This window comes from Miniopterus natalensis, chromosome 3, assembly GCF_054644295.1.
Source record: "Miniopterus natalensis isolate mMinNat1 chromosome 3, mMinNat1.hap1, whole genome shotgun sequence".
Classification (NCBI taxonomy): domain Eukaryota; kingdom Metazoa; phylum Chordata; class Mammalia; order Chiroptera; family Miniopteridae; genus Miniopterus; species Miniopterus natalensis.
The window spans coordinates 92,732,076-92,757,589 of record NC_142083.1 but is presented as its reverse complement, the minus strand read 5'-3'; the positions used below and the strand labels follow the sequence as shown (position 1 = coordinate 92,757,589).

The window sequence follows — 25,514 nt, the reverse complement described above, 5'->3', positions numbered from 1 at the left end:
TTTCTTCTAACCTCTTTGATTCACATCTTCTGTCTCGCATGCTGAGACACTGAACTCAGTGCCACCAAGAACAGAATGTGACATAATCCTTTGCTTTTTTCCTTAATAACTGTTATTGCTCTGTGGCAGGGAGCAAGCAAACGATTCCACCCACCCCCTGCTCCCGAGTTCCTGCCAGGGTCCCAGTGTCCCTCTGCCAGGGAGGGGAACCCAGGTATTTCCTTTCTCACCTTCCTGGTGTCCCATGTCAGGAACTTGTGCAGGGGACTCAGCACTGAGGTGATTGTCTAAAGCCACAGGGTAGGTAAATGGTGGAAAATTCACCATCGCATTGCCAGAAACAGTGATTTATGGCTTTGTTCTTTTCTTAAGCTCCCAGTTTGGCTTCATACTATATCTCATGCGGACTTTTTTATTCCTGAATTTTTGGCTAAACTGTTTAGGCTTAACCTATTGGCGTCAAAAGTATTGGGCAGTTCCATTACCTGTCTACCTCCTTATTACTATGGTAATCAGGTATGTACTCTTAAACATGATGAGTACTTCTCCACTCAATTCCATTCATACAACCACAGATAACTATGCTAAAAATCAACAGCAGAAAAAATACACAAAAGAGGCCATCCCAGTGCTGAGATATTTCTACTAGTGAAGTAAACCAAATGTTCTTTCTTGCAGCCAAAGAATTTTACACCAAAAGCTGAGCTGTATGTAGACTAACATCAAACATTTATTATGTTTTTGACAGTAATTCTGACCATAAATATTTTGACTCTCTTATTAATACCGGGTAGTGAAATATTTTAAAGAACTCTTAGATTAAGTTCCATTAATCCTGTAAATGTTCTCAAATGTTAATTATTAATGGACAGAGTAAATAAAATACTGCATTACCAAAAAATTTTCTGTTATGGTCATTTTGAATTTGAGATGTCCATTGGACACCCAAATAGAACTATCAAGAAGGAGTTGTATATATAGACACATCAGTGAAGAGGTTGGAGCTGGAAATATTCATTTTGGAGACATCAGCATATACATGGTATTTGGGAAGAACTGATATGATACCTTAACACTACTGAGTCTTCCTATCCATGAACATGGAATAGTTCTCCATTTATTTAGATATATATATATATATATATATATATATATATATTTTGCTTTCAAGTTTTGCAGTTTTCCTTGTATAGATTTCATAAATATTTTGTTAGATTTATACCTAAATGTTTTTTTGTGGGGTGTACTAATGGAAATAGTGTTGTAATTTTTAAAAAATATGTCTTTATTGATTTCAGAGAGAGGAAAGGAGAGGGAGAGAGATAGAAACATCAATGATGTTTGAATAGGAGTGGCGAGAGGGGATATTTTGTTTCTTATTCCTGATCTTGGGGAGAAAGCATCTTGTTTTTGACCATTATGATGTTGGCTCTAGGTTTCTGTATATGTCCTTTACCAAGGTGAAGAAGTTCCCCTCTATTCCTAGTTTGCTGGGGGTTTTCTTGTTGCTGTTGTTTTAATCATGAAAGGGTGTTGGATCTGCCAAGTGCTTTTTCTACATCTGATATGATTATATAACTTTTTTACTTAGCCTGTTAATGTGATGTATTATATTAATTGATTTTCAAATGTCAAACCAATCTTGTATAACTGGAATAAATTTCATTTGATCATGGTGTATAATTCCTTTTATACACTATTGTATTCAATTTGCTGATATTTTGAGGATTTTGGAATATATGTCCATGAGAGGTACTAGTCTGTAGTTTTTATTTTTTGTAATGGCTTTGTCTGGTTTTGGTATTAGGGTAATGCCACCCTCATAGAATGAGTTAGGAAGTGTTCCTTTTGTTTCTATTTTCTGGTAGAGATTGTAGAGAATTAGCATAATTATTCCTTAATGTTTTTGTAGAATTCAGCAATGAAACCATCTGGGCTCAGTGATTTCTGCTTTGGAAGGTTATTAATTATTCATACTGTTTAATTAATACAGGCCTATTCAGATTACTTTTCTTTAAATTTTGGTAGATTGCTTTTCAAGGAATTGTTCCATTTAATCTAGATTATCAAATTTATGGGCATACAGTTGTCCAAAATATTCCTTTATTATCCTTTTAATGTCCATAGAATTTATAGTGATGACCCCTTTTTCCTTTCTGATAGCAGTAATTTGTGTCTTCTCTCTTTTGTTATTAGTCTGGCTAGGGGTTTATCAATTGTATTGATCTTTTTGAAGAATCAGCTTTTGATTTTGATTTTCCTCTGATTTTTAAAAAATTTATCTTTATTGTTGAGAGTATTACAGGTGTCCCATTTTTTCCCCCCAATTGACTCCCTCCACTTCGCTCCCACCCCCTCCTCAGGCCTTCATCCCGTTATTAACTGTGTCCATGGGTTATGCATATATGCATATAACTTCTTTGGTTAATTTCTTCCCACCCTCCACCCCCCTTCCCTCTTTCCTCTGAAATATGATCGTCTGTTGCATGGCTCAATGTCTCTGGATCTATTGAGTTTGTCAGATTCTTTTGTTCATTAGCTTCTTCTTAAAGAAGACCCTTCAACTTTTCCTGTAGTGCTGGTCTGGTGGTGATGAACTCCTTTAGCTTTTCCTTATCTGTGAAGCTCTCTCTCTGACCTTCAATTCTAAATGATAGCTTTGCTGGGTAGAGCAATCTTGGTTGTAGTTCCATGTTTTTCATCACTTTGAATATTTCTTGCCACTCCCTTCTGGCCTGCAAGGTTTCTGTCGAGAAATCAGCTGACAGTTGTATGGGTGCTCCCTTGTAGGTAACTAACTGCTTTTCTCTTGCTGCTTTTAAGATTCTCTCTTTGTCTTGAACCTTTGGCATTTTAACGATGATGTGTCTTGCTGTGGGCCTCTTTGGGTTCCTCTTGTTTGGGACCCTCTGTGCTTCCTGGACTTGTAATTCAATTTCTTTCCGCAGATAGGGGAAGTTTTCTGTAATTATTTTTTCAAATAGGTTTTCAATTTCTTGGTCTCTTTCTTCCCCTTCTGGCACCCAAATAATACAAACGTTGGGCCTCTTGAAGTTGTCCCAGAGGCCCCTTATACTATCTTCATATTTCTGGATTCTTTTTTCTTTTTGCTCTTCTGGTTGGGTGTTTTTTGTTTCCTCATGTTCCAAATTGCTGATTTGATTATCAGCTGCCTCTACTATACTGTTGATTCCCAGTTCGTGTAGTCTTCATTTCAAATTGGTACTTTATTATGTTATCGATTTTCTCAGTTATTTCCCTAACAGTCTGCTTAAACATTCTTATAAACAAAATTCTGAACTCTGTATCTGTTAGCTTGCTTAGATCTATTTCATTTAGTTCCTCTTCTAGAGATTTCTTCTGTTCTTTCCTTTGTGACATGTTTCTTTGCCTCCACATTTTGGCTGCTTCCAGGTGTCTGTTTCTATGTATTAGGTAAAGCTGCTCTGTCTCCTGGAATTTGTAGAGTGGCTTTGTGTAGTAGGTGTCCTGTAGGGTCCAGTGGCTCAGCCTCCCCAGTCACCTGAGCTGGGCCTTCTAGGTGCTCCCTTGTGTGGGCTGTGTGCACTGTCCTGTTGTAGTTGAGCCTTGGTTGCTGCTGGCATCCCTGGGAGGAATTGACCCCAAGACCAATCAGCTGCAGGACCAGCTGCCACTACCACCAAAGAGCTGCTGTGCTGGAGACACCCCTATGGAGCAGGATTTACTTTAGTGGAGCTTTGGTGTTCACCAAGTGCGCCCCTTGAGTGTCACTCGTGGATGTGGTAGGGTTGTAATCCAGCATGGTGGAGTCTGAGCACCAGGTGCATAATCTCTGGGCCTCCTGGGGGGTGCAAAGTCAGCCTCTGCCAGTGCCTTGCCCAGGGCCACCCAGCATGAGCTACACAGCAAACTGTAGTTGGCTGCTACTTGTGCTGGGCTTGGCATTGTCCAGGAGAGGCCAAGCTATGAACCAATGTAGGCTGCCACTAGTGCCAGGCCTGGGGCCACTTATCAAGCCGTAAGGGGCCCACTGTTGCTTGTTTGGGAGATTTTAGGAAAGCCCTAAGCATGAGGCTAGAGAGACCACTTGCACAGAAAAGCCCCTGGAAATGGCCTGGATGAGCTGCAGGTGGGGAAGGGCAAGGCCTCCAGGAATCACAGGGTGGGGCCAAAGGTGTGAGTCAGGTGCTGGTGATTCAAATATGGCGCCTGCCTGCCAGCTGTGTGCTGGGAGGACTCTCCAAAGGAGCCATGGCCTCTGCCAGGTCTTCTGCCTGGGAGGAAGCTGCCCCTCCACCTCTCGTCCAGATTCCAGGCAGGTTAGTTCCTCCCCAAGTGTCCCAGGTCCTTTCAAGCTGCTGCCCTGCGCTGGGGCTCAGAGGGAGCGCGTCTAAGTCCGTGCGCGGGCCCTTTAAGAGGAGCTGCCTGGGGCTCCCGCAGCCTCCAAGACCCTCAGGTAGTCGCGCTGGTTTCACAGCCCGAAGGTGTGGGGACGACTCTTCCCGGCCCTGGAGCCCTGGGCTGGGGGCCTGCTGTGGGGCTGGGACCCCTCCTCCAGGAAACCTTCGCTGCGGAGACACCCCTCCCGGGTTTCAACCGCGGCACCGGGTGTGGGCCCGCAGCGCATCTCAGGTTCAGCCCCGATCTGCGGTCTCGATGCTCCTTTAGTTCCCTGGTTGTAGGGCTTCTGTTCAGCCAGATTACGGGAGGTTCTGAGTGATGGTGGTTCTGTATTTTAGTTGTAATTATGATGTGGTTGTGGGAGGCGGTGGTTGCAGCTGTTACCTACGCCACCATCTTGTTTCTCCTCTCTGATTTTGTTTTAAATTTCATTGATTTCTAAATTTTTATTGTCTTTTCTTGTTTACTTTGGATTTAATTTCCTCCTTTTGTAGATCTTAAAGTAGAAACTTAGATTATTGATTTTAGATCTTTTCTAATATATGCATCCAAACGTTACATTTCCCTCTAAGTATTGCTTTCACTGCATCCCAAATTTTGAGAATTTGCATTTGCATTTTCATTTATTTTAAAATTTCTCTTGAGACTTACTTGACCCATTTGTTATTTAGAAATGTGTTGTTAAATCTCCAGATATTTTGAGATCTTTGGCTACACCATGTTATTTTTCATTTCATTGTGATGAGAACATACTTTGTATGATTTCTCTTTTAAACTTGGTGTTTCATGACCCAGATGTAGTCTATCTTGGTGATGTTTCATGTGCACTTAAGAATGGGTATTCCTCTGTTGCTGGGTGAAATGTCCTATAAATGTTCAGTAGTGTTGGAGTTGAATGTGAAACTGGAGTGGGCTTAAGTGAGAATGGGGAGGACAAGACCCAATGAAAAGCATTGTTTTTATTAGCTTTATAATATTCAACCGTATGTAACCATTTAGGCCGTTTCTAATTTTTCAGTATTATGATGTGATATTTTCCCCTTGTACATATGGGTGCTGCTATCACTCCTCTTTTGCCAAGGCAAACATTTACACACACACACACACACACACACACACACACACACCACCCTCTCCCCCCCTGCTTATTTAATTCGGTTTATAACACTGAGATTACTAGTAGGGCTGAACATTCTTTCGTATTTCTTTTAGCAGTTCATGTTTATCTAAATATTATCTGTTCATGTCATCCCATTACTAATCCCCTTCCTCCCCAACTCATGTTTAAAAAAATAACAAAAAAGGAGCAATAGGCAGAAAGGAAAAAGCAAAACTACTATTTGTAGATGGTATAATTTTTAACCACAAATTATAATAGAACTGAGAAATTACTGAAAATTAAGAACATTCAGTGAGGTCACTAGTTTCACAAATATATAATTAAAATAACTTACCTATATAAGAGCAATAACTAGAAAAATAAAAAACAATTTACAATAAAAAATGAGAAAAATGTATTTAGGAATACTCTATTAAATGAAAAGGCATGGTTCTGGATAGAAAAATCTGTAAACAAATTTTCCCAAATAGTTTAGAGGATTAACTTATTCCAATCAAAATACCACTGTAAAAATTTGGGAAACCTAAAAAGAGGAAAACTCATCACGAATCCTTAAACTCACAACAGGATTGATCCCATGAAGGCACCATTGGCCTTGCCTTTGGGGAGACAAGTCAGGAAAGTCTGGATATTAGCTGGCCAAAGAGAACAAATATCTACTAAAATAAAGACACTGGGCCCTGGCTGGTTTGGCTCAGTAGAGGGTTGGCCCATGAACTGAAGGGTCCTGGGTTCGATTCCAGCCAAGAGCACGCACCTTAGTTGCAGGCTCAATCCCGGGCCCTGGTTGGGGAATGTGCAGGGGGCAGCCAATCAATGTGTCTCTCTCACATCTGTTTCTCTCTCTCTAAAAAGCAATGGAAAAATATTCTCAGGTGAGGATTTTAAAAAAAAGACACTGGAATGCTCTCTTTAGGGACAATGTGAGCTAGTCACTGGAGACATAATTTCTACAAATAAACACTTTGCTTATGAGGTAGTAATCACCCATTGCCTAAGGTCTGGTAACTGCTTAGAGAGGAATTAAGCATATGTTAAGGTTATTGAGCAACCATGGATCCAAGCCAATGTGTTTCTCCTCCTTTGAGGCCCTTGGGGTTTCCTTCCTAGTAAGTCTTCTTGGCTCAGCAGAGGAACAAGATTCTGAAGAGCTTTTCCAGTAGTGGGGTTGGGTGGCTGGACTTGGGAGATCCAACTTCTTTTGTGGCAAAGGAAAGTTATCAAAGTGCCATTTGAGCAATTACTAGCTGAACAAGAAATAGTAAGAATGGTAGACATTTAAAAATTATGCTGTGAAAGGGATTTTTGTAAAACAGTCACTTTTCACCATAAATTTCAAACGTTATTAAAATTGATAGTTAAGCCCAGCCTGCATGGCTCGGTGGTTGACCATCGACCCAGGAACCAAGCAGTCATGGTTTGGTTCCTGGCCAGGGCATATGCCTGGGTTTCAGGCTCAATCCCCAGTAGGGGTGTACAGGATGCAGCTGATCAATGACTCATCACTGATGTTTCTCTCTCCCCCCCCCTTTCTCTCTAAAAAATCAATAAAAACATGTAATAAAATAAAATTGATAGTTGAAGATCACAAAAAACAGTAAGCCTTTGATATTCAATTGCTATATTTTCCTATATTCCAAAGCAAACAATCCTTTCAACACTCAAGTTTTAACAGGGTGTTCCTAAAGGGTTATACCAATTAATAGGAACTGTTGGCTTAACAATCAGTAGTTTGGGTCTTTCAGGGGAATACCAGTCCAGAAAAGGATCTTTGTATTATTTCTCTTTTCTCAATTGTAAATTCATGTGGTGGAAAAATGGATACTTTCAGTTACAAAAGTTACTCTGTTCACAGCCTACAGACTCATATTTGAAGCCTTTCTTAAAAAAGGGACCTGTGATCCGTACATTGTTGTACATGTTCACAAAGGAAAGCTCCTTAGTCCCAAAAGCCTGGATGCTAAGGTATAGACCTTGAAGATATTTTCTTCCCTGTGAATTTTCTAAAAATCTGAGGTTTCAGCCAAGACGGGTATCTGGTTCAACTGGACTATTATGAGGTTTTCATATATCTGTATCTTTTCAGACAGCATGGGGGTTCAGAAATCCTTATGAAACATTTCAGGCTGAGGCAGGACCATCTGACCTTTCCCGATCCCACTTCTGCTTTCGGGTCTTACATGCTGAGTGGGTTTTTTCATGCCGGGTACAGTTTGACAGCCGACCAAATCTTCTCCCACATTTTTTGCAACCATATGGCCTCTCAGCCACATGACTCTGCAGATGAAGCACATATTCTTTGTTCTCTGGGAAGGTTTTCCCACATTCTGGACACTTAAATATCTTCTTCCTTATATGGATACCTTCGTGGCGACTACGATGAGAATTTTGACGAAAATTTTTTCCACATTTTGAACATGAATAAGGTTTCTCTCCTGTATGGATTCGCTCATGTTTATTAAGGTTTGTTTTATGATTGAAGCTTTTCCCACAATGACTACAGTCATAGGGTTTTTCTCCAGTATGAGTTCTCTGGTGGGAAATAAGGTAAGAACTTTCATTAAACTGTCTCCCACACAGTGGACAAGTGTACCATCTTCTTGTTCTCCGATTTCGGGCAAGTGCAATAATATTGATATCCACAAATTTTGAGAGTTCCTCTAGTGGATTATCATTTTCAATGGTAACTAAAAGATTTCTCATTTTCCTTTCATTTGGAATGGATGTATTTAGTCTTTTTTCTTTATGGCAATCTGGAGGTTGCTCAGAGACCACAGAACAATCCATTTCATCACAATCTGAAGACTCTTCTCCACGATCTTCACCCTCAAGGTTACTGTCATTGACTGTTGAAATAAAGAGACAATTTAATAACTTTTGAGGGGTATGACACCAGGAGGGGGAAAAAAGTAAGTTCAATTTCTCATGAAATAACCCTGAAAATCAGAAATCTGAGGACTGGCAGATAATTGCCACAAAATTCCTTTTTTACTCTTATTAAGCGTGGGATACATGACTAATAAATCTTTCCACACCCCACAATGCAAGCACACAGTTCTCTTTTTACATAAAAAAAAAAAATGAAACAAGTGGGACTATACTGTAGACTTCATGTTTGTTTACCCAATAAGTTCATACTGAACTTATTTATATTGTATAGAGCATGGAGCTAAGTACCAAGGGATAAAAGACATAAATATTAAAAGGTATCATTTGTAATCTTTAGGCTAGTAAGTGAATGGTAAGATGAGTTACTTCAACAATACATTAAGTATTATAATATTATAGTATTAGATAATACTATAATATCCTATATAGTGAAAAGCCATAAACAATTAAAATACCCCAAAATAGAGAAGACATAATATATTCACACAATAGATTATCTGGGCATTAAAGTATTTACTACAACCGATAAAACAAAACTATAGAAGTCAACTGATCTTTTCAGGGGAGGAAGGGAAGGAGTAGTAGTGACTGTGGGGAAGCACAAGAGGAATTTCTGTGGTGCCAGAAAGTCAATTTTGGGTGGTAGTTAGAAAAATGTGTACATTTTGTGAAAATGTGAGTTGTATGCTTATAATTTGTACACTTTTCTGTTATTTATACTTCCAAAAAATCTGTAAAACAACAGATTATAAAAACTAGGTAGCAAAGTGAAAAAAGATATGCTGTAAACAGGTAGAGTGACAAGGGAACCCTAAACTCTGAGACCTCTCTACTTACTGAGAAAAAGTAAAGGGTTAAATCAACCACTTAGATATGTGGCTGATCCGAAAGCTGGAATGTGAATCTCTACTGGACTTAGCAGTTTCACACTAATGGATTTATTCTATTTAATCATTCCTTTTAATTATTCCCTTAGAATAATGAAAATGCTGGATAAAGCACACGCCAGTTTTCATCACAGTTCTTGATATGAACTGCCATATGCTTTCCAAAGCAGCCATAGCAATTTCAATACAAACATCAACATGTGGGTAACAATTTTAGCTAATCTTGCCAGCATTTGGTATCATATATTTAATAAGCATAATGGTTTCTCATTGTAGCTTTATTTTGCACTTTATAAATTTAAAGAAATTTTATATATTATAAATTCTAAATCTTAGTCAATGACTATTGATGAAATATGTATTTTTAATTTAATTTTTTAAAATATATCTTTATTGATTTCAGAGAGAGAAAGGGAGAGGGAGAGAGAGAAACATCAATGATGAGAGAGTCATTTATCGGCTGCCTCCTGCACACCCCTGACTGAGGATCAAGCCCACAACCCAGGCATGTGCCCTGACCAGGGAATTGAACCTCAATCTGTGGATCCTAGGTCGATGCTCAACGACTGAGCCATGCCCGGCCGGGCAATGAAATATGTATTTTTAAAATTCACATCTAAATTCTTTTAAAATAGCTGCAATCAGTTTATTTCTGGTGTACTGTGAATCTTTACATTTAAAAATAATGGAATAATGTATCTAAAGAAAACACCACAGCTACTGATACCCAATACCATTCATTGTTTATATATATATATACACACACACATATATATATACACATACATATATATACACATATATATATGAACAAGCTGATCTTTAGCACTCAGAAATTTTATATCATTCTTCTTAAACTTGTATTTCCATTCCACTTTCATCACAGAATATTCTCATGTAAAATATTTTTATACTTGAAAACTTTACTGATAAAATTTCATCCTTCAAGGTAAAATTTTTCCTTTTGGATTCAATTATTATTAAAATTACTATTAATACCACATAGCTTATCAAAAGCAAAATATAAATATATTGTTAAAATTGGAAATTTTGTTAATGAAATGATTTTAAAATTTTATTTCATGTTTTTGTGGATGAATATTTATTATTATAATGAGACTGGGTTCAGCATCAATTCCCATATGGTCTTTTTGTGAGCTCTGAGAATCTTTGTTCATATATAGATGAAATTTTGCTATGAAACAATGTCATTCGATTCTTTGAACTATTTCCACTTTACATGCCAAACCCACACAGTACCACATCTTCAAATATTATTTTTGTGACCAATCAGCTTACAACTCAATTAGACCCTCCTCAATTTTGCTGAAAGCACAGAAGTGGAAGTCATCCTGAACTGTGAAGAGGTTTGTTACCCATCATTAGAGACATCAATTTTTCAATTTTGGGGAAACATATCAAAAAGACTTTTCTAATACTAATCAAGTAACTAATTATACCTCTTACTATTTCATTTACAGACTCATCTTTAGCCTAATATACTCACAACAGGTTGGGAAAACTAAGACATTGCTAATTATATTCAATATTGTTAACATGTTTTCAATAAATTGAGTTAAACCTGCAGCTTGCACGTTTTTTAAAAAGGTGATGAAATATATTTAAATTGAAGTCTTCCTCTCTAATAACTCAACTTAAAATGAGAAAAAGTGTCAGTCTTCCAAAACCTGATCGGTTTGTGTTTTCTGGCCATTTTTCTTATTCTTTTTATGGTTAACTCATACATTTCGAGTTTTTTGGGGTTTTTTGCATCAGTCTTACAAACTGTATAAAGAATCAGTGTTTCTCTACAACAACAACAAAAATAAAGGCTATGAGAATGGTTGTATATAGAAAACACAAAGACATTGCTTCACTTGTGAACAGATTTCTGACCAGACAAGGAGGTAAGAGAAAAGGGGATAGAGAAGGGTGGGGAATGCGCTGCATGCAGAAAGAAAGGGAAGGAGTGTTTTCTTCCAGCACAAATCTATAGGCAGGAGCTGGAGTCATGCAGGCTTGGGAGAGGCCAAGGTCAAAGGCATGTGCATTGCTGGCTGTATGTGGGGAATAGGGTGCCAGGAGCCTGTGTCTGCCCCACCCCACCTTACTTGCACTTCAGGTTTGAGCCCAGATAGGAATTCTGGGTGGGGACCAGGGTCAGCTGGGACACCTGGCCAGAGAGGAAGGGAGGTAATCGCTCCCTGGAAGTCTGCTGTGGAAAACTGAAGAAGCCTGCTCAGTGTGCCCATCCTCTTGCCTCTGGCTGGCCCTGTCCCTCCAGCCACCCTCCCTGCCCCATCCAGAGGCCCACTGGGACTCAAGAAGAGCAGGTGCAGCAGCGAGGGCTTTGACCTTTCCTGGAGTGGCTGGGACAAGAGGTGCTGCTTGACTCCTGTTCTTCCTAAGCCCCAGCTGACTGTGCAGAGCTCAATGGGAGGGTAAGATCATGGAGGGCATCATGGTGAGGGGTGAGCGGAGGGAGGACGAGGATGTGCATGCACACTTGGATGAGGTGCAGGCAGTTACAAGTTCTGGCAGCACTGCGGGCTGTTCCGCTTCTGTGTGTTGGTAGTGGGCAGCATGCTGATGTCCACCACACTGCTGCCTAGGGACTGGTGGGCTGCACCGTCTCCAATCTGTTTCTGTGACATGATGTGGTAGGTCTCTGTGAGGATGTTCTTGAAAGCTTCCTAGGCTGAGCTCCAAGGCTGAGCTCAATGAAAGACAAGTTTTTCTCTGTGAAGACAGAGGCTGTATCAGTGGGCATAGCCCTCAGGTGGCGTAGGTTGTTCCTGTTGCTCACCAGCATGATGATGATGATGTCGGCGGGGTCCCACAGCTCCTTCAGCCACTGCTCCATGTTCTCTTTCTCAGGGGCTTGCCGATGTAATACACCAGCAGTGTGCCCATTGCACCTTGGTAGTAGGCAGAGGTGATGATGTGGTGGTAGTGCTCCTGGCCAGTGGAGTCCCAGATCTGAGTCTATGGTCTTGCCGTCCACCTGGATGCTGTGGGTGGCAAACTCCACACCAATAGTGCTCTTGCTCTCAGGTTGAACCCGTTGTAGGTGAAGCATGACAGACAGCAGGTTGCTCTTTCCCATACAGGAGTCCCAGATGTCCACCACTTTGTTTTTGTTTTTTTTAATACTCACCCGAGGATATTTTTCCCATTGCTTTTCAGAGAGAGTGGAAAGGAGAGAGAGAAACATCGATGTGAGAGACACATCGATTGGTTGCCTCCCACACTCGCCCTGAGGGGATCGAGCCTATAAAGGAGTTACGTGCCCTTGGCTGGAAATGAACCTGGGACCTTTCAGTCCGAGGGCTGACGCTCTAACCACTGAGCAAAACTGTACCACTTTGAGTAAGTACTTGTACTTGTCCTCCCCCCATTCTGTTATCCTGCTACTTCCTTTGGGATCCATGACCTTGTGGCCCCACCACAAACACCCCCATTTGGAGTTTAATATCACACTTTTGTTTGTAACATGTCTGAAACTGGTAAAAGAAGCCAGAACATGAATCTAAATACAGTATAAATAAATTTGGAGGGCAGTTATCTTTACATGATTTTAGTTTTCTCATTTAGATCTGTTTCCCTCAAATATTTAACAATCTTCTTTTATATTTACCAATAAGGTATTTCTAGTTTACTCCTATTTTATAGCCACTCTGAATGAGTGCTTTCATTGTTTTATTTAAGAATGCTATTAATAGCCTGGCCCACGTGGCTCAGCGGTTGAGCATCGACTTATGATCCAGGAGATCACGGTTCAATTTCTGGTCAGGGTACATCCCCAGTTTGTGAGCTTGATCCCCAGTAGGGGGAGTGCAGGAGGCAGCTGATCAATGACTCATCATTGATGTTTCTCTCTCTCCCTCTCTCTGAAATCAATAAAGACATATAAAAAAATAAAATACAACAGCCATCCATTAAAATAAAAGAATGCTATTGATAGTTACATATTTATTTCCTATCTACCTATTTTTAAACTATTTAATATAATTTTTAGTTGATCACTTTAGTTTTTTTAAGTACAAATCAGAGTTTGTACCAAGTACAAAAAGGGTTCCTTCCTTTTCCAATATTTATTTTCCTTAACCCCTTTTTCTTTTCTTGTTTTAGAAAACCTAGTTAATGATATTAGTAGTGAAAGCAGGTTTTTCAAATTTTGTTCAGTTTTAAGGAATTACCATCAGTGTTTTATGAATGACTATAAATGTTTAGTCAGATTTAAGGGATAACTATCTGTTTTGAGGACAATTTATTGAAATTCACATGATTTTTCTTTAATGTACTAATTTTTAAAATTAAAAGTTTAGCAGCTAATATATTTACATTGTTCAAAAATAAAAACACATGAAAAGGTATACAATGGAAAGTCTTAATCCAATCCCTGTCCCCATCCATTCTATGCATTCCTCAGACAGGTACTAGTTTTTATTAGTTTCTTTTTAGTCTTTCATTGTTTCTTTAAGCAATACATTTTCTTTTTCTCCCCCTTTCTTACATAAAAGGTAGTATACTATGTATATTTCTGCTTGTTCTATTTCAATCACTATATTCCAGTACATATTCCACATATGATGTGTGGACATACCATATTCAACCCTGCAGAGACACCTGGATTGTTTTCAACCTTGTGTTTTTATAAACAATACCACAACGAATAAGTGTACATTATTGAATATGTACTGTTCCTATTACCTATAGTAATTTAGATTCCCAAAAGTGGGACTGCTGGATCAAAGGGTTAATACATCTGTAACATGGATAATTACAGATTCCCATACACAGGGACTGCACTATTCTGCATGCCTACCAGCAATATAGCCATCTCCCAACAACCTCACTACCAAGGTGCTGTTACCGTACTGATTTACGTAAATCTGATTTTTAAAAATGGTAACTCAGTAGAGGTTTAATTTGCATTTCTAGTTATGAGTAGGGCTGGACATATTTTCATGTGTTTAAGGGTAATTTGTATTTCTAAGAAAATCTGTTGGAATTTCTCTTCCCTACTTCTAGAAACTTTATAAATTAGGAAGATTAGGATTTTGTCTGACATGAGTTATATTTTCCCCAATTTACTGTATTTTAAAACTTATATATTTATTTTTTTGTATTTAATTTATTGATATTTTCTTTCAAGACTTCTGGACTTTTGAGCCTTAATTAGAAAAGCCATCCTATCTGCCCTGGCTGGTTTGGCTCAGTGGTTAGAGCGTCGGCCCTCAGAATGAAGGGTCCCCAGCTTGATTCCCGCCAAGAGCATGTATCTCAGTTGCAGGCTTGATCCCCTGCCCTGGTCCCGGAGTGTGTGGGAGGCAACAAATTGATGTGTCTCTCTCACATCAACGTTTCTCTCTCTCTCCCTGTTCCACTCTCTCTGAAAAGCAATGCAAAAAATATCCTCAGGTGAGGATTGGAAAAAAAAAAAAGCCGTCCTATTCCACAGTTATGAGGGAATTCATCCATATTCTCTAATTGTGCCTTTAAGATTTTTGTTTTTTTTAAACACTTAAAATCTTTGATCCTTTGGACTTTTTCTTGGTGTACAAAGTAAGGCATGATTCAGCAAGTGGTACTGAATTGTGCTGACATCTTTTATAAAAATGTTCCTCTTTACCTTCCTGACTGGAGACTCTACCTTTATCACAAACTAAATCCCCAATGTATTTGAGGTTATTTCTAACCTTTTTATTTCTTTCCATTGGTCTGTCTACTCAAATGCCAATACTACACTATTTTCATGACAAAAGCCTTCACATTTAGAAGCTGCTTTGATACCTCCTAGGGCTAGAACTCCTCCTGCTCCACTGTTGTTTCCAACTTTCCTGGTTACTTATATTTATTTCTCCATTTGAATTAGGTATCAGATTGTCAAATTCTGGGGGGAAAATCCTATTGGTATTGTTAAAGGGATTACACTTAATTCAGGAATCAACTTGGGGAGAACTGACCTTAATATAGTAAATCTTCCTAGCCAAGAACATGGTGTTTCTTTTCATTCATTCAAGTCTACTTCTGCATCCTTTAGAAGTGTTTTAAGGTTTTCCTCATAATTTTTTGCACATTTCTTTTTTATTTTATTATTTTATCCTCACCTGATATTTTTTCCATTGCTTTTCAGAGAGCAGAAGGAAAAGAGAAAGAAAAAAACAACAACATCTATGTGAGAGTGACACACTGATTGGTTGCCTCCTGCACTTGCCCCCACTGGGGACGGAGATTGAGCCTGCGACCAAAGTACATGCCCTTGGCCAGAATCGAACCCGGGGCCCTTTAGTCCGAGGGCTGATGCTCTAACCAATGAGCAAAACCGGGCAGGGCTGCACATTTCTTAAGTTTATTTCTAGGTGTTTAATCTTTTTTGTTCCTATATCTTCTAAATGATTGTGTCTGCATATATGAAAGCTAATGATTTCCATATACTGTAATATTTTACATCCCACTGCCATAATGAATGCTCTTATTTGTAGTAAGTTTTCAGACATTCTCTAGGTTTACCAGCTACACAATTATATCATATGTAAATAGATGTATTTTTTTCTTTCTCTTAAATTGTTATACATCTAATTTCTTTCTCACTTAACTGCACTGGCTAATACCCAAAATGCAATATTAAATATAGAAGCAGTGATAGTGGACTTCATTGTTGTATTCCTAATTTTAGTGGGAATACCTCCCATTATTTCCTGTTAAGATGATGCTGGCTGAAAAGTACCCCATTAAGGAATTATTCACTTAAGTACTATTAAGTGTTCTTATGAAGTAGGGGTTTGTATTTAGGCAAAACATTTTCAGTAAGTATGAAAATGATCTTGGATTTTTCTCCTTTTTATTATGAGATGGATTATATTAAGACTTTCTAGTATTTAATCAGTTTTGCATTCTTAGAATAAATCTTATTTGGTCACAGCAGTTTTTATCAGATTGTTACACTAATTTCATAAAAAGAATCTGAAAGTGGGTTTTTCCCCCCTGTACTCTGGAATTTTTCATAGCATTTGAATCACCTAGTTTTTAAGGATTTACAAAAATTTTCTGTGAAACTGAAGCTAGTCCTTTTTCTTGGATGGGGAGCTAGTTTCTGAAAATTTCAGTTTGCTGGGTAGAAACTGATTTATCTATTTGCTTTTAAATCTTTCTACTTATTAGTTCTTCTATTTTTTAACTTATTGTTTTCTAATTTAGTATTAATACTTTGTGTTCCTTTATCTTTTTGTTTTCCTAACTTTGAGTCAGAGGCTTAATTACTTTCATTTTTCTAAATCAGCATACATGTTTTTACATAAACTTTTTTTTGAGTACCACTTTAGGCTATACCACAGATTGTGATACAGAATGTCTTCTAGAAAAATTATGTAATTTTAATTTGTATTTCCCCTTTGACCCAAGGTAACTTAATAGTTTTTAAAATTTCCAGGTGAAACTCCGCCCTTCCCCAATTTCATTATTAATTTCTAGTTGTACTGGATAGATCCTATTATGTTATTTCTACTCTTTGGAATCCACTGAGTCTTTCTTTGTTGCAGGGCATGTAGTGAATGTGCATCAATCTTATAAAGATATATTCTCTTACCAGAGCAGAGGTAGATATAACCATAAGAACTATCTCACTGAGAATTTAAGTGTTCTACATTTCTAATTGTTTTCATGTTGTTCACATGGATGGAGACACACATTCTGCCCTCCTCTATCAACAGCTCTTCTTTGATTCCTGTCCCTCTGAGGTACACTTTTTTCCCTTTGCAAAATGACCAAATGTTACTATTTCAACCATCAGCTGTTATTCAAGCACATAGCTGATGACTCCCAAATCTCTACGTCCTTACGTCTGACCTCCAATCCCCAATGTCCAAGTGCCTAGAGGATAATCTCATTTATTTCCTGCTATGGAAATAAAATCCACCTTCTTCTAAACTCTGCTCTTAGGTCCTAATCCTGTCTCAACCTTGTAATATCTCTTTATAGTTACAACCGTTTCACACTATTTTTTTATGTGGATGACTTATCTTACAAAACAAATTGGAAACTCCTGGAAGGCAGGAATGGAGCAATAATGTATCTTTTTAATCAACTCCAGAACCCAACCCTGCCTGAGGAAAAAACAGATGGCATTTACTAAATATTGGTGAATGAGGAGCATCTTGTTTTTTTAAATCCTCACCTGAGGATATTTTTCCCATTGCTTTTCAGAGAGAGTAGAAGGGAAAAAGAGAGAAAGAAACATTGATGTGAGAGAGACACATCAATTGGTTGCCTCCCGCATGCACCCCAGCCAGGGCCGGGGATAAGCCTGCAACCGAGGTACATGCCCTTGGCCGGAATTGAACCCGGTACCCTTTAGTACATGGGCTGACGCTCTAACCACTGAGCAAAACCAGGTAGGGCTGACTTAAGCATCTTTAAAAATCATGTGTATATCTTTGCTACTTATTATTTGACTCTAAGCTTAAATCATCAATTTCAGGGTATGGGCAAGGAAAGGAAGGGTGAGCACTGGGTCTCAAGGTGCATGGCCAAAGTGTTCCTGGTGTTGGCAACATAACCACAAACCAGTCACCCAAAATAAAAAATAGCTTTGCCCAAGACTCAGGAAAAACTCATGTAATGAATCTTACCTATTTATACTTTTCCCTAAAATAAAGAAAATATAACAGAAGAATCTGTGGGAAATTAACCTGGCCTATTATGTATCAGTACCCTGATCATATGTGTAAGAAAAGTACAGAGTTTAATAGTCATTATAGATTTTTGTCTGCCTAAGCAACTCACAAAACCCACTCTGCTCAACTTCAGCCTCAGAAGCAAACAGCCCTGAAACCAAGTAAAAAACATTAGGCACTCAGCAAAATGATTTTTGAAGGCTTCTGACTGTACAGTAAGAGTGTACTTCTAGAGAAAAGCTGAAGCATCTCTAAGATTAAGCTGCTGCCAGATGAGTTCATATGTAACACTGAAGACAGCTATTAACCATTACTGGGAAATGAGTACAAATGAAGAAGAGCCCTTCACCAACCATATAGAAAACTCACTGACAAAATTATGAGAAATTCAGCAAGGAGGCAGTACAGCTCTCGGTCAAGACTATAAGATCTGCCCGACCGGGCGTGGCTCAGCGGTTGAGCATCGACCTAGGATCCAGGCGATTGGGGTTCAATTCCCCGGTCAGGGCACATGCCCAGGTGGTGGGCTCAATCAATGACTCATCATTGATGTTTCTGTCTCTCCCTCTCCTTTCCTCTCTCTGAAATCAATAAAGATATATTAAAAAAAAAAAAAAAAAAGACTACAAGATCTGATGTTAGATTCCCAGAGTCCAAATCCCTGCTCCACTACCTACTACTGTGTAACCTTTAGCAAATATCTTAACTTTTCTCTGTCCCAGTTTCATCATCTGTAAAACAGTAATAGCTCTATATTCCACAGTACAATTGTGCGAATTATAAGATAATAAATGCATGCAAAGTACTTAGACTAGTGCCTAGCACATAATGGTACACAAGTGCTAGATATTATTTCCATCAATAGTTGGATATATTTCCTTTTACACTCTAGGTTTCACAGCTATTGAACTTTAAGAAGAAAAAAAAGACTTAAAGAGTATGTCATGTGTCTAATGAAAACACTAATTTAAAATATACCTGTTGGGAGAATAGCACTAGATCCAGAGAATGGATTCAGAAACAGTCTGCCTGCATTAGCTATCTGAGTGAATATTTGGTATCAGTATATCAGCTGTAGTTCTTGCTTACCAAGAGAAGTCCCCTCAGTCCTCACTGCCCCCAAGATACAGGGAAAATGGCCACCCATAGTTAAAGCAGGCTCTGGCACATGGGATAAAATAAAAATTAAACCTGTGTATCAGCATGTACTTAACTGGTATGAATGGTGTCTTGGAAAAGTCTGAGATGAAGTAGAAGAACATCATTTTCCCATAGCATTCAATCTGAACACACAAGGAACGTGATTTCTTACCCATTAACATCATCTTTCCAACACTGTCTTCTTCCTTCTCTGAGGTGGGCTCTTGAATCGGATCCAGGCTCACACATTCTTCTTGGGAGTGAAATACATTCAAATCCTCAAAAACCACCAGCTCCTGAAAGAGCAACAGGCCCCGCTTCCTCTTAGTAACAGAAGTTCCTTGTCAGCCCTTTTGATAAGAAAGACTGAGACCCAAAGATCAGGGAAGGAATGGTGAAAGGGACTTTTAAGTCCCACACAGATGCCGCCAATCAGGAAAGCCAGCCTCATAGAGGCACTAGAGGAAAAGCAGAAGAAAAGCATCCAAGGAGGCAGCGAAGAATGAGCCCCATTCTCCCTGCTGACTTCCAAGAGGATGTTTTTACGTAAAGACTGGCTGAGCAGGAGGGACAGCGAGAGCAGGGAAGGTAATGCGCTCAAACAACGCACGGGAAAACCAAACCCACCTCAGGCTCGGCTTTCAAGCACAGAGACACTGTCCCCTGTTTCTGCGGGATTCCTTCTCTGGTCAGAAACTTCACTAAGGGATGAGGATGTGCTGGGGAGAGAGGAAGCTGCAGTTACTGGAAAAGTTAGTGGCTAATACGGAGACGTGACCCACACCCTACGGCCAGGTTGTGCTCACGCCTACGGCAGGCAACTCACAGCTTTTTCTGGTCCTGTGAGCCCAGTCAGATATCAAGCCATAAACCTCAGCATCTTGAACCTATTACATAGGGCCTCCTCACTACGACAAGAATGAGTTCCCTAAGTATCTTTTTATTTTAATTTTGTTGTTGTTAATCCTCACGAGGATACTTTTTTCCACTGCTTTTCAGAGAGAGTGGAAGAGAGGAAGAGGAAGAGAGGAACACCAACATGAGAGAGACACATGGACTGGTTGCCTCCCGCAAGCACCCCAACTGGAGGCGGGGAGTGAACCTAGACCCTTCGGTGAGAGGGTCAACGCTCTAACCACTGAGCCACACCAGGCAGGGCTCCCCTAAGTACCTTTCAAAATTTCCATAACTACTAAAGGGGAGGTTTGGGGAAGGTAAAGTCTGAAGATCCCCAGAGCAAGCACAAAATTTCCAAAACACCACATAAACTGAAATCAATTCAATAATTCATCCACACTTATTTATCCTAAAAAGATATCTCCTACACCACTACCCCGAATGTTTGCTGAAAATTGACACTACAGAAAAGATGCACACTGTTTATTCTATGGCCTTACCAACACTCATCAAACCACTCAAACTCCAGTTTGACAGAAAAATACTCCCTCCCCCCAACATGTTGACTTATTATAATCCAACTCCTTTTCTCACCATCCTAACTGGGATTTGTTACTAGCACGGAAACCTTTCTCAGCCCTTGAGTACCATCCCATTCTCTTCCAGTGAGACAGAAACGTGTTCTTACCTCTGTTCTGAAAGTCTGAGCTCACATCTTTCATGATAACCAAGGTCTCTTTGACTTTCTGACTGGGCTGGGGTAGTCCCGGCTTGGGCAAGAAGGTGAGGAAGTGCTCCAGAACCAACTGGTGGATGGTCTTGGGCCCACTAGTAGCATCTCGAAGTAGGTCTTGGCCTAGCTTGGAGTTTGGAGGAACTCTCAATATAAAGGACTGCTTTGGCTTTGGAGACATAGGAAACACTTTTGCAGCCATCGTGCCTTGAAATCACACACCACACTCCTTTCTGTAGAGCTTCAAAAGCCACCTCTTACTGCAGGAAATTTGCCTGAAAGTTGCAGACAAGAGAAATCATGGGTTACCCACAAGATCAGGGACGGCATACCTACACTCCAATATGTGGCTTGGGTAGTGAGACCACATGAGATTTAAGTCCGAAAGGAAAGATAAGCTGGGGTAGAGAACTCATAACTGAAAATGGATACTCTCAGCAAGGCCTGAAAGGCAGATTCTGAGAATGAAAGCCAGAGGATGCCCGAATAGAAAGTACCAAATGAAAGGGAGCAAAGGCAACCGGCAGAAGACCAAGGGCCATTCTCCTAAGAAATGCAAAGTGCAGACTCCACTGGGAAGAGCTGCGTAACTCATGCTGGTAGAGCAATGGACCAGGAGACAGGAAATATGGGGGCCAACAACGAGCGAATCTGCATAGAAGTCAGTCAGCTTTGCCACCGAATCTGACTGCAGATCTCTCGGATGCCCTTCGAGGGGCAGCTGATACCTCAAGGAGCAAATTCAAGACGGCATGAGGTGTCCACATATGGCCTACTGGCTGCTTTACGCTGAGAAAGCCATGTTGAAATCCACAGGGGATATCCCAGTAGGGCCACCGGTCCTGGCCAAGACTAGAACCTCTCTCATAAGTCAAGGGCCACCTTTAGCGAAAAGCCCGGCCTGGGCGTTGCCTGGGGACCGCTCCCGGCTCCCTATCCGGCCAGGCTTCTCCAACAACGGACCACGCTCCGCTCCCCGGAGGGGCCCCAGAGGCCGCCTCAAGCTTGGTTCCCGCCCTCGCGGAGCACCTCACCTTTCGGAGGCTCTGCTATCCCTGGGCGCTCGCTGAGGGCAGCCCAGAGACCCAGGCACAAGCACAGACCAGGAAACTAGGCGCGAGAAACCGAGCCCTCCCCTCGCCCTTGGGAGTGTCCTCACAAGCTGCTGGACACTATTGGTGCGCTGAGCTGTCAGTTAGGGAAGACGGCAAGGACGCGGTGCCTTCTGGGAGGCCGGGCACCTCAGCACCGGTGACGTCACGCCCGGTGCCTCGTTTCCGGCACGATAACTTGGTCTCCCTGCTAGGAGCGGGCAGTCTGCAGTTGAGAAGGTTGGGCTCGAGGTCGACCAACGGAACTCGGGGCTGGAGGAGAGCTGGGCTGGAGGCAGCCGCTCTCTCTGTGACTCTACCGGGAAGATGGAAGGCAAAAGGCTGACTCCAGCCCTCCATGACCGGCTAGCACCCTCTCCTGGTACCGACTAACTCTAGGGCTACTGGGAAATGTAGTTCAGCTCCAATCAGCCAATGGGAGGCCGCCAGGCGCGACGGGAGGGGCAGGGCAGAGCCGAGGCTCGACCGGAAGCGGGTTGTGTCTGGAACCGGAAGGTTTACTCCACGCCGCCGCAGTATCCGTGGTGGATCAAAGGAGTACGGGGGTGGGAAGTGGGTAGTGGTTCAGGGTTTCTGCGAGATACAGGGTCATTTTACAACTGTTCCTTGCGTCACGGGCAGCCAGTAGGTCAGAGCCTGGCGACCCTCCTTTCCCCCGCTTGCCAACTTCAACACTGTCCTGACCATCTTACTTTCTAAGAAATCCTCGTTCTCGGACCATCGCCGTTTCTGTCCTCAATTTCAGTTTCTCACGGACGCCCAACAGCGTCCTTTCTCTTTGCGTTGTTCCCATACACTGATCAGAGTTGGGATAACCCTAGGGATTGTTTTGTGTGTTTTTTTGCTTTCCCCAGTCCTCACCCGAGGACATTTTTTCGTTTGCTTAGGGGGAGGGAGGGAGAGAGAAACACCGACTGGCTGCCTCCCTTTACGGGGCCTGACCTGGGCGAGCCTGCAACGGAGCTTCGTGCCCTTGGCTGGAATCAAACCCCGGCTGCTTCAGTCCACAGGTTTCCCTCCGCCCCAACCACTGAGCCAACCGGGTAGGGCCCTAGGCGTCATTCCTCTGTGTAACGGCCAACGGCAGGATGACGAAAGTAAGAATATAAACGAATGCCTTTTCTTAATCCTAACTATAGGAGACTCACTTAGCCAGGGTTTAAAATTAAGTTAGAGAGAGACTAGTGTCAAAACTGTGGCACCAAACTTTTGTGGTTTTTTTTTTTTAGATAAAGAATACCCGCTTTTCCAGACATCAGAATTACTGAAAACAAAACAAAAAACCCAACAGCAACAACAAAAAACCCTCCTTTAATCAAAGCAGTATAGTTTGAACTAAGAGTAAATAAATAGAACAGTAGAGAAGAATATTAAGTACCAAAATTGATCAGAATGTATGGAAACCTATATGAAAGGGCAGCATTTCAACTTAGTATAAAATAGATGGTGCAAGCAAAAACTGTCCCTATACTACATACAAGAAATGGAATTTTGTTGTTAATCCTCACCTGAGGATATTTTTTCCATTGATTTTTAGAGAGTGGAAGGGAGTGAGGGAGAGGAAGAGAGAGAGAGAAATATCATGTGAGAGAGACATGATTGGTTGCCTCCAAGACATACCCTGAGGGGGGTGGAGGAATAGGGGTGGGGATCCAACCTGCAACCCAGGTACCTGCCATTGACTGGGAATGGAATCTGAGACCCTTTCGTGCTCTGGGGTTGCTCTAACCACAGAGGCACACTAGCCAGGGTAAAAAAATGGAACGGAGTCAATAAAAGAACACTTAAAAGAACATTAAGTTTAATGTTGAAGCAAAACAGGAAACTGCGATGCCTTAAAATAAAATATAAACCAGTGTACGATATAGCTTTTAAAAACTTCAAAAACAATATTAATCATTCAAAAATTTTTATTCAATTGTTGGAATCAAACAGAAGTGTTTAGTTCATTTTGCAAAAGTAAAGCAGCTGACAGTGTGAATCCTATTGTAAAATTTGAAAGTTCAACACAAGATAAAATTATTTTGTGATAAAAATATGGAGACAAGTTTAGAATAAACAAAGTTCTATAATAAAAACAGAAAAAAGAAGTAGACTAGGAAATAATTGTAAAAAGCCAGATAAAGAATTAGACATTCACAACATACAAACTGATAGAAGATGAAGGCAAAGGCTATAAAGTCCCTCCACAGAGGAGGAAAACTAACTGGTCATTAACAGTTGAAAAGCTGCTTAGCCACGTTGGAAACAGTTTGGCAGTCTTCTCCTTTTGTTTGCCTCCCTGTATTTATTTCTATGTATTAGGTAGATCTATGTTTCCCGGTGTTGGCAGGGTGGCCTTATCTAGTAGGTGTCCTGTGGAGCCCAGTGGTGCAGACTGCCTGCTCACCTGAGCTGGGTGCTCCAGGGGTGTCCCTGGTGTTGGTTTTGTGTGCTCTCCTGTTGTAGCTAAGCTTTGATTGCTGTTGGCGTGTCAGTGGGTGGGACTGGCCCTCAGGCTGACTGGCAGTAACTATAGCGGACAAGCTAGAGTGCAGGGGTTGACACCCTGCAGTGTTATTCACTGCACTGGGGCTCTGGCGCCTGCCGAGTTTGGGTGTGTCATTTCTGGGGCTAACTGGGTGGTGCTCTGGTGTGTTCTGAAGCCAGCCACTAGGTGTGTTGGTTCTGGGGCCTTCTGGGAGGCACTCCAGTGCAGGCCCAGGTCAGCCGCTACCTGTGCCTGGTCTGGGGATAAATGGTGGGAACTGCAAAGTTATCTATGTTTGATAGCTGTCTGTGCTGGACTTGGAGGCGCCTGGAAGAGGCTATGGTGCAAACCAAGGTCTCCAAGGCCTACTGCCACTAGCCCTGGGGCGGTTTAGCAAGAGGTGGAGGGCATGCTGAGGCTAGCTGCTGCTTGTTGGGGATTGTGGATCTTTTAGAGATTTTAGGAAAGTCTGCAGCGTGGGCTGAGACTGAAAGAGGTTTGGGTTGGTGTGTGAGTTGAGTACGGTGGGTTTCAGGAAATCACCAGTGTGAAGTGAGTTTGATGGAGACTCAGATTTGGTACCAGCCTGTGTCTGCTGACTGTGTTGGGGGAGGGCTCAACAAAGGGACAATGGTGCTTGCCAGTAGTTTAGTCCCAGAGAGAGCTGCTCCTCCAGCCCTCCTCCTGAAGCCAGACAATTCAGTTTCGTCCTATCTCTCCCTGGCACTTTTTGAGTTGATGCCCCTGAGCTGGAGTCAGAGGGAGTGAGTACATCAGCAAGTAAGTTCATGCACAGGCCCTTAAAGAGGAACACCTGGGACAGCAGCAGCCCTCCATGTCATCCAGACAGAATCCCCACTGATTTTCACAGAAAGATGTTTTGGAAAATCCTTTTCCTGGCACTGGTGGTATGGGTTGGGGCGCCAGGTGTAGGGCTGGGGCCCTGGCTCCTCAGGGAGGACCTCCACACTGAGATTCCCTCCCAGTTCTTAACCAGCACACGTGGGTGTGGGGCCAGCCTGTTTCACATCTTTGTTTCTCCTACTAGTATTTGTGCAGCTTCTTATTTATATCTTCAGTTGTAGGAGTTCCATCCAGCTAGTCTTCAGATGGTTCTCAAGGGTGGTTCTATAATTTAGTTGTAATTTTTATGGGAGAAGGCAAGCACAGCATTTACCTATTCCAACAATCTTGACCAGAAGTCC

The 25,514-nt window shown here is 41.2% G+C and overlaps 1 protein-coding gene and 2 pseudogenes across 2 annotated transcripts; 1 reads left to right on the top strand and 2 right to left on the bottom strand.

Moving 5' to 3' along the window:
* The first annotated feature begins 308 nt into the window (after nt 1–308).
* On the top strand, nt 309–704 carry LOC107535805 (phosphatidylinositol N-acetylglucosaminyltransferase subunit P pseudogene; annotated as a pseudogene).
* Nucleotides 705–5,528: 4,824 nt separating this feature from the next.
* On the bottom strand, nt 5,529–21,840 carry ZNF200 (zinc finger protein 200). 2 transcript variants are annotated; one of them, XM_016211381.2, is made up of 5 exons: nt 21,762–21,840; nt 20,683–21,002; nt 19,725–19,816; nt 19,270–19,393; nt 5,529–8,349 (listed from the first exon to the last, which is right to left on the bottom strand). In XM_016211381.2, exons 2-5 carry the CDS (start codon nt 20,927–20,929, stop codon nt 7,625–7,627), a joined length of 1,188 nt encoding a protein of 395 aa, XP_016066867.2. In that variant the 5' UTR covers nt 20,930–21,002; nt 21,762–21,840; the 3' UTR covers nt 5,529–7,624. The 2 variants fall into 2 exon arrangements, with proteins under 2 accessions (XP_016066867.2, XP_016066869.2); XM_016211383.2 differs by lacking the exon at nt 21,762–21,840 and having other exon boundaries at nt 20,683–21,270.
* On the bottom strand, nt 11,689–12,429 carry LOC107535819 (ras-related protein Rab-11B pseudogene; annotated as a pseudogene).
* Nucleotides 21,841–25,514: the final 3,674 nt, after the last annotated feature.